This window comes from Monodelphis domestica, chromosome 3 (assembly GCF_027887165.1).
Source record: "Monodelphis domestica isolate mMonDom1 chromosome 3, mMonDom1.pri, whole genome shotgun sequence".
Classification (NCBI taxonomy): domain Eukaryota; kingdom Metazoa; phylum Chordata; class Mammalia; order Didelphimorphia; family Didelphidae; genus Monodelphis; species Monodelphis domestica.
Window position 1 is genome coordinate 64,941,303 of NC_077229.1, and position 16,241 is coordinate 64,957,543.

Consider the following 16,241-nt stretch of genomic DNA (forward strand, 5'->3'; position numbering starts at 1 on the left):
AAACCAGAAATTGCAAATTATTTTTTAAAAACATAGCATGAGGGCAGCTAAGTGACTCAGTGGATAGAGAGCCAGGTCTTGAGATGGATAGTCTTAGGTTCAGTTCTGGCCTCAGACACACCCTAGCTGTGACTAGCCATAAATCACATATCCCTAAACGACTAGCCTCCTCCTCCACTTACTGCTCTTTTCCTTGGAGGTGATACTTAGATTCAAGTTTATGACAAAGGATGAAGGGTTTTCAAAAATAGAAGTAAAAGCATTGAATAGAACAGGAAATTGAGATGTCTCTGTTTCTGCACCTAAGATACAATAACACAGAAAATCCCAATGAAAGAAATCCATGGAAAGTAGATAGGGGCAGGGTTTATTTTCCATGGTTGGTATAATAAAATGTTATTGAGAAATAATGATTCTTTGACAGATTAATAAGTTTAGAATCAGAATGGAAATTTAGGAGGAGGGGGTCAAAATAGCATGGGGATAGAGGAAAAGGCAAGGGATTCTGTTGTGCTGCTCAGCATTGAGTAGACTGTCCCTTTTCAAGGGAGGAGGATAACCCCAGCTTAGTGATGTGCTTTTTCTTGTTGCTCAGCTCCCAGTGAACCTTTTCTTGGTTCCCGTCAGAGCTTCTGGGGTTTCTCCTATGTGTGCACAGGTCACTCACTCCAGATTCTGAGCCATTCTTCATAAGTCTGGAAAAGAACATGTTGATGGTGACACAGAAATATAGGAGAATGGTGACAGGAACCCTGGATACAAAGACAGGGAAACTGAGTAGCCTAGCAAAGGCTTTGGGAAAGGCACTTGGCTTGCCTGCAATATTGTTGAATTTCTTCCATTATGTCTATAAATGAGAGTTTATTAAATCAAGATCCCCAATTGATTGAATATTTATGTTGGAAAATTTGTCCTAATCTACACCTCAAAAAAGGAATGAATTTCCTAAGAATCCAAGGGTAAGGGGATCCCAATAATGCAGACTTTGTGTGTATGAGGCAGGGATTGGGCAGACTCACCGCTGCAGGATTCTGTTGGTGGAGTTGAACTTGTCAGATCCAGAAAGATGCATATCTTCTGTGTACAGCACCTTGGGAATGGTGGTGAAAGACTGGAAGCTTAAGCTGGCAGCTGTGGCCAAAAAGGGAGAGGAATACCAAAACCTCAATCCTGGATATCCAGTCAGCACACCCACTAACACCCTGTGTTTGATTGTTCTTTCAGCATTCCATTCCCTCTCCACCTACCCCAACCCTAGAATGAAAACCTCACATCCTAGACCTGCTGATGCATCCCATAAAGCAGCCTTGCCCAGTCTTCCAATTTCCCCCTTGCTCTATGTCTCTTGAGCTCTAATCCCAGAGTAAAGCATGGCACAATTTCCAGGATATAACCCAGAGATCCAGTCTTTGAACCTGTTGTGCTTGAGAAAGCTGTTGGTGCTGGGGATGGAGCTGGAGGGGATGTGACTAAAGGGGACGTGGTTAGCACAGAAAGTATTGGAAAAACTGTTGCAAAGAAGGATAATTAATAGCATCAGCTTTGAATGTTACAAGATGGGAAACTAGGTATGAGACAGGGAGGCAAGGTATCTATTGGCTTGGATGTTATTAAAGTGGAAGGAATGTCAGAGGCCATCTTGTGTGTTGTTCTCTATCTCAGGAACAAACCCCTCCACAATGATCTCAACAAATGAACATTCACCAATGCTTTATGGTCCTCAGTGAAGGAGCAGCCACTACTCCTCGAGGCAGCCTATTCCACTTTGGGACAGCACTTACTGTTAGGATGTTTTTCCTAATCTCAAGCCATAATGTACATATTTACAATTTAGATTTCTTGTCTGGGACATAATGAGAAGCCTAATCTCTGTTCCATGTGACAGCCCTACAAAAGCTTGGAAGCAGTTATCATATCTTCCTTTAGTCTTTTCTATAAGTTAAACAACACTAACTCCTTCACATCATATGACCATGAGGTTCCTCACCAGACTCCTTTGCCTTGGTGGTGAACATGATTTGGAAATCCTAAGTCAAAGGGGGCAGGATCAGTCCTGTGCTCCCCCGCCCCTGACACTACAGGGACCTGGGGGTGAAGGATCCTTGTGGCAAAAACCCATCAGGGCAGGGAATTCCTACCTAAATCAGCTATAGTTTCCTTATTGTTCAAATAGGAACAGAGGGATTTATTCCAAATTCCCACAGAGAACATCCTTCAATGGTAGAAACTAATTTTTCAAAACTTAAATCTCTGGTCTTTATGACTTAGGGCTTCTAGATGATATGCAACCTCAGCTCTGCCCTTTCCTTGTTTGGAAAGTGCCTGTTTCTTAGAAAGACATCACCTCTGAAAGGCCTGGGGCCCATTCTTCTTTTAAACAGCATATATTTTGCCCACTTTCCATTTGGGACTAGGCCCCCAGAGGTGCCACATTCATAGCCCACATTGAGGCCCACAAAGTCCTCTGTGTGGCAGAATAAGAATAAAATATAATTGGGAGATATTTAACAAGATAAAGAGATTAGAGTCGTTAACATAGGTAATGCTAATCTGTAGTTTTTAAGCCAATATGCAGTCCACAGGAATCTGTATCTAGTTTGACACCACTGCCAGAACACAGAATCAACCTCTCTTCCTTACCTTGGGAGCCTCCAGGCTCTGTGGCCCACAGGGGACAACCAGGTGCTACTGCTGGGTCTGGTGCTAAAACTGGAAAAAAAGGAAAATGTTTCAAGATGGGCAGAATCTTCTAGCACCTAAAACAGAATGGTCCTCTATCACCTCTAAAATCAAATAGAAGCCATCCTGGAGCAAGATGGGCTCTGAAAGTATATCTAGTCCAATACCCTCATGTTATAGAGGAGGAAACTGAGGCCTGTAGAGTTCTCATGACTTGCCTAAGGACACAAAGTAAATGTCAGTAGCAAGATTTGATCCCAGATCTGCTGACTCCAGAAGCATTTTTGCACCCTTAGCAACTTGCCCTAAACTATCACCTTCTGCCTCATGATGCCCTATTCTCCTTCCCACACTAAAAGGCCTGGCCAAACTAGAATCTCTCTGTTCCTCACATAGGGTACTATATTTCTCATCTCCATTGTTTTTCATTGACCCCAACTCATGCCTAGAATGCACTGCTCCTCACCTCTTCAGTAGAATCTCTCTTTCTTCCTTCAAGACCACCTTGCAAGGGATTCCTTTCTGATTACTACCAACTGCTAACACTCTTCCATCAAACTTGAATTGACTTTTGAATTTGGGCTACATAAGTGTGTGTATCATACACACCCATCAATGCTCATATAGATGTCATCCCTCACAATAAAATGTGAATGCTTTTAGAGAAAGGATTGCTTCCTTTCATTTTGACTCTACACTCCCATCACCTGACAGAGTAGCTGATACATAGTTGGAGCTTAACACATGTTTGTTGAGTAATTTACTGACTTTGAAGACAGTTTATCTTGTCATCTCCATCCAATTTATAGTAAAAGAAGAGGAAATATTAGAGCATAAGGCCATGGCTCTGAGGCAAGAGGGTCTAGAAAGATCTGGAGTCCTCATTTCTTAACTGGAGTCTTTTCTTCACAGAATCACCAAATTGTACAATGTCAGAGCTGTAAGGCTGCTCAAAACACATATAGTTGAATAACATTCCCACCCTAATATGCTACACAAGTTGTCATTTAATATCCATTCAAAGGCTTCCTGCTGTGTCCGAAGTCTTTCTCACTACTTCCCCAAAGCTGCAAAGGCCACTTCTTGGATTCCTTCCTCATCACTTCTGAAGGATGTCATTCAGGATCAGGGGCTTGGATAATAAGGTCTTTGACTAGGTCACACAGTCACATTGGGGCCCAACTCCAGGTGCCAAGTGGGGGTATGAGCCCAAGATTCAAATGAATGTGAACATACTCATCAACACTGTGTAGGACTGGACTTCATTCATTATAACCTGGAATCTTAAAAGGGGACAATGTGGGGGAGTGAGCCCAACATGGCAAAAGAGAAAAATAAAGTTCGGGGTGAATGACCCAAATAAACAGGATCCCATTTGTTGGACCTGGTCACTTGGGAGACAGATCTGTTCCTTGGAGGAGAGACCTCTCTGAAATGCTATGAGAGAATAGGAAGCTTGCAGCGTGGGAGAAACAGAATGAGACAAAGAGACACTAAGTGTATGAAACAATCCACTCTTTTTCTGCTCTGATCCATAGAAAAATCGAGATGGTCAAACTAGATGCTCTCCCTATTCTCCTGGCTTAATGGGAAGGTTAGGGTCATAAATATAGAGCTGAAATAGACCTCAGTGGCTGTCTAATACAATGCCTTCCTTCTCCAGATGAGGAAAACTGATGCTCAAAGAGAGTAAGAGGCTTGACATTAAGGGCAGCATAGTAAATTGGGTGCTGTCTTTGGGAGTTTGGAAGACCTAAGTTTGAAATTTGCCTTGAGTACTTGCTAGCTGAAATTAATGTCTCTCGGTCTCAGTTTCCTCATATGGAAAATTCAGAAAATAGTAGCACCCATCTCCCAGGATTTTTGTGAGGATCAAATGAAATAACATATTTGAAACTATATAAATGCTATTATCATCATCATCATCAGGAAATCAAATCAGTCATGAAGATGAAGGGTAAAATGAAGGAACTGTTTCTATCTCAATAGGGACACGTCAGGAGAATGGGGAAATTGAGGTATTGCACACTCACGCATTTTGGTGGGGGCCACGGCCAAATGATTGTAACCTGTAGAGAAAGAGAAAGAGATGCACCATGTGAGGAAAGACAAAACTCTGAGGAGAGAAATCTGGGGCCATTAGGATTAGGCAATCAGGTAGTAAAACTATCAGGGCTGGTGCCAGTAGGAAGAGGAAAGGGTCCAGATCAGGAGTCTGCTGCACTTCAGGAAGAACATAAATTTCCACCTCAACAAAGCTCTCCTTGATTGCTTAATTTCCAGATATGTGATGGTTCCTTATATCTCAGGGAAAAGATAAATTCTTCCCAAGAAGCATGGAAAAATCTGGGTCATAACATCATTGAAAACTAGGTAATCAAAATGAAGAAATATGGGTCTCAAAACAGAGAGGGAATAGGGGACATATGGCCAAGCCAATTGAAATTAGCAAATGAAAAAGAAGTTAATTTGTAGGCCTGGGCTACTTACCATTGAAGGAGCATTTATGGAGCCATTACTATATGCAAAGGTGTTGGGCTAAGTCACTAAGTACCTCAATGGAAATTGATGGTTAAAACGCTGAGGAACCACAAGCCATCCCTTAGGTCAATTTCCAGAGAATTAAGTGAATCATATTGGGAGAAAGATAAACTATTTCCTCTGCCAGGGCAGAGGGAGATAGTGCAATCAAGATGCCAAATACTTACTGCTGGTGGATGCGTATAACTGATTGTTATAACTAAAGAAAGATGAAATGAGAGACAGAAATATATATATATATATTATATACATATATAATATATATGTATATATATATATATATATATATATATAGAGAGAGAGAGAGAGAGAGAGAGAGAGAGAGAGAGAGACAGAGAGAGAGAGAGAGTCAGAGACAGAGGGAAGGAGAGACATAAATATTTGAGTAGGGCAGCTCTATCTGGGCAAAAGTTGAAGGAAGGAAAGGAGAGATGTTTTGGGACCCATAGGGTTGGTAAAATGGTATTTTCATCATTCAAGGCACTTCCTTATTCAAGAGGAAGGGATTCATGGAGCAAATTTAGTTTAAGGAGCCTAAGAATAACCAAGCCATTTCTGATCTTTAGAAGTAAATCCTAATATTTTAATAGTTTTTCACCATTTTGAGAGCCAGTGTTCCCAGGAGGGATAGGAAAAAAAAACCATGAAGACAAAGGTTGTCTAAAAGGAAAGAAGAATTTGGGTAGGCTGGTAATTTTCTGGAAATGGAACCACCTAGAGAAACAAAGGGGCATGTTCCAATTCAAGCTACTCACCATCCACATAGAGGCTTTCATTATCTATCATGTAGGGACCCAGTCTTGTTATTCCATGGGTCTGTTCACTCAGCTCCCAGTAAATCTTCTCTCTGTCCAGGACAGGGATGGAGTAATCTTCATGGTAAGCACAATCGACATCCACTCCTGTTGCTGTCCTATTCTTCATAGATCTAGAAATTAATGATTTAGACACGAGGTATCAAAAACATGGCCCTTCCTGCAAGTCACCTGAACCAGACTAAAATGTAGTTCATACTTCCTCTCTAATTTTAAACTGTTGATGATGAACTAACTATATAAATATGTGTGGTTTTTCTGAGTCAATATGCAGGGCACAAGGACCTTGATGTACAATTTAGTGAACTTTGTTTCCTTTTGAGTTTGACTCCAATAGTTTATGTGTTATGTGAAGTTTAGTTATTCAGAGAACATTTCTTGAGAGAAATGGTCCACTTGGAAAAAAGATTTGGAAAGAATTGTAGATTTTGAGTTGAAAAGGACATCAGAACCAACCTTCTCATTTTAAAGATGAAGAAATTAAGGCAAAAGGAAGTGAAGTGGCTTGCTGAGAAGCACACAGTTTGGTAAGTATCTGAGAGAGAATTTTTTAAATTAATTTTTATTTTTAAATATTTTTCCATTTTCCCCATGTTTCAGTGTCTCTATGCTTCATTTTCTTTCCTTCTCTTCTTCAATTCCCCTTCCCAGAGCCAACAAGCCATTCCACTGGTTGTACAAATGGTTATCACTTGATACCTACTATTCCATATTTTTCTTTTGCATTTCTACTTCCATAGTTCTTTCTCTAAATGTGGTTAGCATTCTTTCCCATAAGTCCTTCAAGAGGGTCTTGGATTCTTGCATTGCTACTAGTAGCAAAGTCCATTACACTGAATTGTTCCACAATGGTTTACTTTCTGTGTACAATGTTCTCTTGGCTCTGCTCATTTCACTCTGTGCATCAGTTCATTGAGATTGAGAGAGAATGTGAAATCTGGTCTTCCCGATTGACATAATAGAATTGGCAGGGCTGTGTAAATTCACTGATATCTATGTTTACAAGTGTGTATGGGGTCTGGTTATTTTCAGTAATTTCTTTAGAGAAGTGGAAAGATCATTGGATTTAAAATCAAAGGGCCTGTGTTAGAATTCTAGACCTGACAGTATCTTTGACTAAAGAAAAGTCACTGGAATGTCCTTGGATCTTCATTTTTCATCTGTACATGAAGAAAGTGGTCCAGATGACCTTGAAAGTCCCATATAATTCTCTGACTCTAGAGAAAGGTAATGTTGATATTTTCTAAGCAGTCCTTCACTAAGCACCACTTGGTGATTCCCAAGTTATTCCTTGTATGTGGAACTATAAAGAAAAAGCAAAAACAGTTGCAACATTGTCTTTGCAAAGTTGTGGGGAAAGGAGTTTTTCTCCACTTGCAAAAGGCTAGAAGGAGCCCAGAATATTTCTAATGGCTTGTTGGTTGGGGTATTTTATCCACCTCAGCTTGGGAAAGAAGGAATTAGAACTGGGAAGTAGAGGAAGAACCACCCTGGACACCAGTCAGATTGGAATGTGCTGCTCCTTGCTATTTGAACCATCAGCTCCCATGACTCTCACCTTAACAAAGTCAGCCTGCATCCAAAATAGTGAGAGCCAAAGCTGTTTTTTCTAAACAAGGAGTTGATCTAGAAACAAAAGGAAAGGAAGAAACTGCTGAGTACCTGGCTAAATAGCAAGCCTGGATACCCAGGGCTGAGGAAGAAAGCTTGGGAGAGAGGAGGTAGAGGAGGTGTGGAGGTAGAGTCTCACCAGGTGTTGCAGGCCATCCTCAATGGAGTTGAATTTGCTGGAGCCCCTTTGACCCATGTCTTTTATGTAGAACAGGTTGAGGATGGTGAATTTGAGGTTGAAAACCTTCAAGTAGGAGCTCTCTGATGCTGTACAGGAGAGAAAGAGAGTCCCATGTCTGAGCCTCAGAAATGTTACATGAATGAAATAAAATGCTTCGTTAACCTTCAAGTTCGATTGAAATGTTGATTGTTATAATCATTATCATTATCATTACTCTGGCACTATAAAAACTTGTGGATTTGGAGTCAGAAAACCTGACTTCAAATCCTTCCCCTCCCACGTCCTATCTTTGGGCCTTAGTTTCCTCACGTGTAAAATGAAGAGGTTTGTCCACCTTCAAAGGTTAGAACTCATTATTTTAAAAAAAAATTGCAAAGAAATCTAAAAATTAATCTGGCAAAAACTAGGGATGAACCAGCATCTTGCATGACTTAGCAAAATGAACTTCAAATTAGTTAGATATAAAGGGTGAAATGATAAAAAAAACTAAGAGTAATGAGGAAAATTTTAACTTTCAAATTCATCGACTGGTAGACATTTCATGATCACATGAGGGATAGAGGATAGATAGCAAGATAAAATTTACTATGCTGTTAAGATGAAATGAAAAAATCACTCCTCCCAAACAAAACCAATGTAGGTAAAATTAGAAGGAATGAGGTAATGAGGTGAACCTTTGCTTCCAATTCTTCTGAAAAGGGTCTCCTTTTCAGTTTCCAACAATTCAAATTGGTAAGAGTAAAAGCTGAGGGTGGAGCCAAGGTGGTGGAGAAGGTACACATCCACATGTGATCTCTATCAAATGACCCTTCACAAAACTGACATAATGCTGTAGAATGAATTCTGACGCAGTGCAACACACAAAAAGATAAACTAAAGTAAGTTTCCAGCACAAACAACTTGGAAGAACATCAGGACAGATGAAAAACAGTGTAGTGGAGGTAAAGGTAGAACAAATTGCACCAGGGCAGGACCCATAAAGGCAAAAAACCTTGGGCACCACTGAAGTAGCAGCAAAGGTCTCTGGAGGATTTGACTATATAGACAAGGTCAGACAATTTCTCAGAAAAAAAATTACAACGTTCCCTATGCAGGCTGCAGGTACAAGACTCTTGTTACTCTGCTCTTATACAGAAACAGCTCTCAGTCTGTGGGTAAGATCTCAGGGTGAGGATGAGTGCTAGCAGATACCAGTGCTTATAACTACAGGGGAGCAAGGGAGCTTGGGTCACAGGTCTAAAGGGGGAAAGAATGCATAGGGTTACTCAGAAACTAGAGCAAAGTTAGGAGAGTATTAAATATGTTGCTTACATTATACCACCTATAAAGAACTGAAAGCAGATAGATCCCGGGAGTTAGCTCTGAAGGCAGATGCATATAGAACCTGAAGAGGGCTCTATTCATCACAAGTCCATATCCCAATTTTAACAGTTTTTTTTTAATTAAAAGGCAAAGAACAAAAAAAGAAAATCAACATAGAAAGTTATTTTTGTGATAAGAGAAAACCATAACACAAACTCAGAACACCGATGCTGTGGCACACAAACTTCCAATAAAAACTAGTTATTGTTCTTAAGGCCCAAAAGAATTCATCTGGGAGCTCAAAAATGATTTTAAAAATCAAATAAATGAAGTGGAAGAAAAACTGAGGAATGAAATGAGAGTGATAGAGGAAAATCATGAAAAAAGAGTCAATGGCTTGGTAAAAAAGACAAAATATACTGAAGAAATCAATATTTTTTATGGTTTTAGAAATCGATATTAAAGCAAGAATAGACCAATTGGTAAAAGAGGCATGCAATGAAATGAAGAGATGAACTTTTTAAAAACCATAATTGACCAACTAGAACAAGATATACAAAATACAATGAATATAAAAACTTATTGAAAGGCAGAATTGGCCTTATAAAAAAAGTGGTACAAAAACTTGCTGAGGTTCAGAACTTTTTAGAAAATAGAATTGGTCAAATGGGAAATGAAGTACAAAAGCTCACTCAAGAAAATCATACCATAAAAATTGGAATTGGGCAAGAGGAAGCTAATGACTCCCTGAGACATAAAAAAAAAATCAAAATCAAAAGAATGAAAAATGAAAAGTTTTATGGGAAAAACAACAAACCTAGAAAATATATCCAGAAGAGATAATCTAAAAATTACTGGGCTATCTAAAAGCCACAATCAGAAATAAGACCTAATAAGACTTACAATCAAAACTACATTTCCTGGGAGCCCATTGACTTCCTGTTGTCATGTACTTTCTGTAGATAGAGGATATTAGCGAGTGGGAAGTCCTCTTGGGTGTCTATGTTGGGCTTGCAGCCAGAATAGTGGTGGTGGTAAACTACATGCAGAGATTTTAAATCGACTAATCAGCCATGGGCATGTGGTCTTTATTTTGTATTATTTCTAATGATCTTTAATAAAACTCCTGAAATATAATATTTTTATTATTGAGATTTAAATTTAATTTTTACATTGATGGAAAGCAGGAGGAATGAGAAAAAACTCTTAGTTTTTTAAAAAGATAGCCTAGATAAATTTGTTTTAAGCCATGTTTTTCCTGCCAAGGCTTTTTGCCCCCCCCCCTCCCGAACTCTAAGAGAACTCCAATCTCTCTATCTGAGCTGCTGCCCTGCTCCTGCAAGTTTGTTGGTATTTTGTGTTTTTTTTCTTTTCCTGTTTTTTTTTGGCAGTTGCCCTCCCTACTGGCTACTACTAGTTTGTGGAACTTAGGCTAGGACTCTTGGCTAAGAAGAAATAAGCCATTTCTCCCGTCCATTTGCTTGAGCCCATGTTCCTCATTCCTCATTGCTGCCCTTGGTTGCTTCTGTCTATACGGCTTGTTCCTGCTCCTGCTCAGGCTTTGACTTTGGCCTCAACCCCTGACTCAAAATGTAAAATGAATAATTTTGATTACTTTAAATTAAAAAGATTTTGTATAAATAAAACCAATTCAACCAAATCTAGAAGGGAAGTTTTAAATTTGGAGAAATGTTATAACAAAATTCTCTGACAAAGGTCTAATTTCTTAAATTTATGAGGAGCTAAGTCAATTGTAAAAAAAATTAAACCATTCCTCAATTGACAAATGGTCAAAGGACACAAATAGATTTCAGATAATGAAATCAAAACTATCAATGAAAAAAAGTGTTTAAAATCCCTCATAATTGGAGAAATTAAAATCAAAACAATACTGAACATATATCTAACAGATTGGTCAATATGACAGTAAAGGAAAATAATAAATGTTGGAGGGGATGTGGCAAAATTGGGACTTTAATGTGCTGCTGGTAGAGTTGTAAATTGATCCAGCCATTATTATGGATGGCAATTTGGAACTATGCCCAAAGAGCTTTAAAAAATTCATACCCTGTGATCCAGTAATACCACTACTAGAATTGTATCCTAAAGAGATAATAATGAAAAGTATTTGTTCAAAAGTATTCATAGTTGTGCTCTTTGTTGTGGCAAATAATTGGAAAATGGGGAGGTTGATGGTATGTCCCTCAATTGGGAAATGGCTGGACAAATTGTGGTTCATGATGGTGATGGAATACTGAGCGGGCTTGGGTCCAGCCTCAGTCAAAACTCCAGGGTTTCCCAACTGGTGGGGAACGATCAGTCAAAATAAATAACAAATGGAAGATAGCTTAATCATTATGGCCTTGGGACTGCTTCGCATCTGATAGCTGCTCCACCATGCTCAGGCTTGGTTTTTATTTTTATACCCATTTTCTTGGCAATCAAATATATTACCTAACACACATGTTAAAAGAGAGATAATTTGAAAAGTGATACATTACATTTTAACAAATCACTTGATTAACATTCTATATTCTTGTATTGTGATTACAGACAGAATAAGGGTTGCACACAAGATAAATGATTTTGTCACCGGTGGCTTAATTTTCCCATTACCCTGTGAGAGGTTTTGAGCTAACAAACAATCAAGGAAAATTACTTATTGCTTTTAATAAAATGGAATAATTAATCAACAGTTCTTAAAAGACAATTCAGCAATCATATCATTGAGGTTGAGGGGTACTGGGAACACAATTCAAATTTAATATTAGACTGGCCATTTCTCAAGGTTTACTAGTGTGTTCCTGAGTTACTGATTTGTGTAATTCAGTCACTGAGGCATATTGAAGCTTGATGTACTTGTACTTATTGCATGGGCCGCTATGATTGATTTTTGTGCTGGCTCCATTAGAATGAGAAAGTTTTGGACTTGGCCTGTAGCTGTGGTTTTACTGAGAATTATATACCAAAGTAAAAGTTAACCCATGATAGTCTTTTTGGGGTTTGGTTTAAGTGTCTGATCTTTTGGTGATGTTTTGGGGAATAAGGGTACATGTGTTTTGCTCTTGCATTATTTCTTTTGAGACTAGGGGGAATAATAATCATGTCAATTCCATAGGTAAGGGACATTGATGAGAGAGGTTATGCAAAGGGGATAGAGTGGGCAATCACATCTCGCCAAGGACCACTCTGTGGTCTCCTGAGCTACTGTGCATGACTCTGTCAAGGTGTCGTGGCCTGATGGCTCTCAGAATAATACTACACTGTGTTGTAAGGAATGATGAACTGGAGGATTTCAATATCAAGTTGAAGAACTCCAGGAACTGATGCAGAGTGAAATGAGCAGAACCAAGAGAACATTATACACAGAAAGTGAAACATTGTGAAACAATTCAATGTAATGGACTTTGTTAATACAAGATAATCCCAATGCTCATCACATCAAGAGAAAGAACCATGGGAGTAGAAACACAGAGGAAAAACAACCAATCATTTGTTTATGTAGATACATGATTGGGGGGTTGTATTTTAAAAGATTATTTTATTGCAAAAATGAATAATATGGAAGTTGTATCAGTGATAACATCTATATATCCCAGTGAAAGTGCTTATTGGCTCTGGGATGGGGAAGGAAGAGGGTAGGGAAAGAGAATGAAATATGTAAACAGGGAAAATATTTTTAAAGCAAAATTAATTTGAAAAAATGAAAACAATTTTCTACCCAGAACTAAAAAATGTTTTTTTATAAAGTTAAAGTTTATAGTAGGAACTAGGTATTGAGCTAAATATCTCTCACCCTATACTAAGATAAGATCAAAATGCATATATGATTTAGATATAATGAGTGATCCCATAACTAAATTAGGGAAACATAGAATAGTTTATCTTCCAGATCTATGGAGAAGGGAAGAACTTAAGACTGTAAGAGTAGCATGCAAAAGATGAGACATGGAAAGTTGAAGAAGACATGATTGATGGTCGAAGACCATTGGAAGCAGAGGAGCATGGGAGTAGAAGAGGGATGGGGAAGAATGCCAGGGAAAGAAGGGTCTTTTTGAGGCTTGATCTCAAGAGGTATTCTTGCCTTGCTGGACATCAGTCAAGAGCCAGCTGAAAGATATCCAGGAGTATCAGCCTTGGGACTACTCAAGAAAAGATTTATAAGTGCCTGACAGCTGAAGAGAGATTCAGATCCCATCAGACCTATAGGGGCCTCAGACTCAACAGAGCTCCCCAGTCTAATAGCACCACCTGCCTTATCTTGCTTTAATCCCCAAATATTCTAGTTTATCTTAAAAAGACACTAGGAAGGGGAGGTGAATTTCTGGTTTGCCCAAGGTATCCAGAAAGAAGGACCTCGTAGGCTTTAGATAAAGGGACACCACTAACCTCAACCCAAACTGCCTGCTTCCAGATATCTAGTGTTTATTAAACCAATTTAAACCACAATCAGATTGGAAGAAAGGGATTTATTCAAGGAACTTTGAGGAAGCTAATTCTCTGAGGTTAGTGATCAGCCATTGCAAAGTGCTGGTCAGGAATCCCCACTGAGCCATGGACTGAGGAGAGGCTTACAATTCTAAAACACTCTGCCTATTAATTCTGAGGCAACCCTCCTATCACTCAGTAGGGGAAACCTGCCCCTAACTTACTTACACTGGCACATCACCCAGGATCACCATTTCCCAGAGATATTCTTCTCCTATCATAGCCCAGGAGAAGGGAGTGAGAGAGTATAACAGGAGTCATTCCACCTTGGCTCCTACCTTTCCTCACTCATCCATCTATCTGTAACAGCTCCCTTCAGATCAACAATTAGTAGGCAAACAATAACCATTACAAGATCAAACAAGAAACAGAGAGAATTGTAAGATATAAAATGAATAATTTTGAATTGAATTAAAAAGCTTTAATACAAACAAAACCAATGGAACCAAGAGTAAAGGGAAACAACAAACTGGGGAAAATTTTTTATAACAAGTTTCTGTGATAAAAGTCTCATTTCTGAAATTTATAAGAAAACAAACAATTCTCCAATTTGGCAAATGGTCAAAGGATGTGAAAAAACAATTTTCTGGTGAGGAAATCAAAAGCTATCAAAAATCATTTGGAAAAAATGTTCTAAATGAATCTGGATTTCAGAAATGTGAGGTAAAAAAACCCAGGGGTACCATCTCATACCTATATAATTAGTCCATGTGAGAGCAAAGGAAAGTGATAAATTTTAGATACTATATGGCAAAATTGGGACACTATGCATTGTTGGTGGAGTTTATGATCTGAGCCAATTTGGAACTATGGCCAAAGAGCTAATAAAATTGTCCATAGTTTTTCATCCTGTAATACCACTACTAGATCTATATCCCAAAGAGATAATTAAAATGGGGAAAGGATCTACTTGTCAAAAATATTTATAGCAGCCCTTTGTGTGGTGGCAAAGAATTGGAAATTGAGGGAATCAATTGTGGAGTGACTGAATGGGGGTATGTGCTGGTGATGGAGTATTATTGTGCTATAAGAAGTGATAAGCAGGATAATTTCAGAAAAAGCAGGGAAGATCTTCATGAACTGATGCAGAGTGAAATCAGCAGCACAGGGAGAATATTGTACACAGGAACAGCAATATTCTAAGATGATCAACTGTGAAAGACAAAACTACTCTCAGAAAGGCAGCAATCTGGGACAGGTTTGAAAGACTGTTGACAAAGGATGTTTTCCCCTCTAGAGAAAGAAATGTGGGAGTCAGTTGCAGATCAAAGCATACTCCCTTTCATATTAGCTTATGTACAGTTTATGTAGCTCTGGTTTTATATGAGTATTCTCTTATAAAAATGACCAATGTGGAAGTATGTTTTACATGATAATACATGTATAATCCATTTCAAATTACTTACAATCTCTCCAAGAGGGGGAGAGAAGGGAAGATGGAAGACAATTTGGACATTATAATTTCAAAAAAACATATACTGAAAATTGTTACTAGATTTAATTGGGAAAATATAATATCTTTGAATAAAATTATTTTTTAAAATAAAGTTAAATTTTAAAAGATATAAGGCATCAGAGACTATTAAGCAACATGCTAATCAGATATGGCTTGATTTCTCAGCAATGCTGAATGACATACAGCTTCTCTAAGAGTATAGGCGATTTTCTATTGGAAATGGATGTCTTAACAAGGCTTATAAACAAGGGCAATAAGTAAATTAAGAGAGGAATATTCAGTCACAACTGAATAAAAGGATGCTTTAGGGATTTTATAGTACATGGGACATACTTCCCTTCCTTGAATTTTCTTATCCAGAATATGGCTTGATGGTCTGCCTCCAATCCTCACCTAAGATCATCCAGAGGCATTTGTCTCCTCATCTTCATCTCTATCCCACTTAGAGCTCCAAACTTGACCTTATTCACCAAAGTTTGATGGGCTACCAGGAGTCATGTGGAGACAATGACATCAGAGAGGTCCAGTTTTCCAGTTCTGACCTATGACCAATTCCAGGATCTCATGGCTACAGTAGCCTTTGGAAACACTCAGAGGCCATAGCATCATAGGACCAGGTCACTGAAACCACAGAGCCAGTATGTAGGAACCAATGCATAAACTAGTGACCAAGAAACATGCCTGGTTGAAGAACAATGCCTCAGAAAAGACAAGACTTTTGGGTAAATGCCTGGGATTTGATACTAAAACGGTGGGCCAAGTGCAAGTAATCACCAAAGGTCCAAGTGAATTATTAAGCCAAGATGAGGGAGAAGGTTGTGGAAACACACCTTAAAGGGAAGGTCCTAGAGCCATTCTTTTCCTCTTTTGCAAGTCAAGGTTGATAGATAAAATGATTTGCCCATATTTGCCTCATTCACCTTCCCCAAGTTCATTGCTAAAGAGCGCTGGAGCCTTTGGGTCTATCTCTATTCCTGACTCCTTGACACCAGGACCTCTGTGGCTCTGACCATAGAATTAACTAGCTGGCATAGTAGAGAGAGTGCTGAGTCTCGAGTCAGGAAGACCCGAGTTCAAATTTAAACTAAGAACTCATTAGCTATACGACCCTGGGAAAGTCAATCAGTCATTGCTTGCCTCTGTTTCCTCATCTGAAAAATGGGGCTAA

At 38.8% G+C, this 16,241-nt stretch overlaps 1 protein-coding gene across 4 annotated transcripts in view; it reads right to left on the reverse strand.

Annotated features, from left to right (window-relative positions):
- Positions 1 to 331: 331 nt before the first annotated feature.
- LOC103092690 (mucin-16-like) overlaps positions 332 to 16,241 on the reverse strand; it is an 84,972-nt gene continuing 69,062 nt past the window's right edge. For 3 of the 4 annotated variants that reach the window (XM_056820574.1, XM_056820573.1, XM_056820577.1), the window contains 7 exons: positions 7,786 to 7,913; positions 7,594 to 7,661; positions 5,976 to 6,148; positions 4,713 to 4,748; positions 2,641 to 2,703; positions 1,020 to 1,131; positions 332 to 695 (listed from right to left, as the gene is read on the reverse strand). In XM_056820574.1, the coding sequence (XP_056676552.1) occupies positions 518 to 695; positions 1,020 to 1,131; positions 2,641 to 2,703; positions 4,713 to 4,748; positions 5,976 to 6,148; positions 7,594 to 7,661; positions 7,786 to 7,913 (758 nt within the window). In that variant the 3' untranslated portion in view covers positions 332 to 517. Of the gene's footprint in view, positions 696 to 1,019; positions 1,132 to 2,640; positions 2,704 to 4,712; positions 4,749 to 5,975; positions 6,149 to 7,593; positions 7,662 to 7,785; positions 7,914 to 16,241 lie in introns of those variants that run through there. The other variant, XM_056820576.1, reaches the window with a different exon arrangement.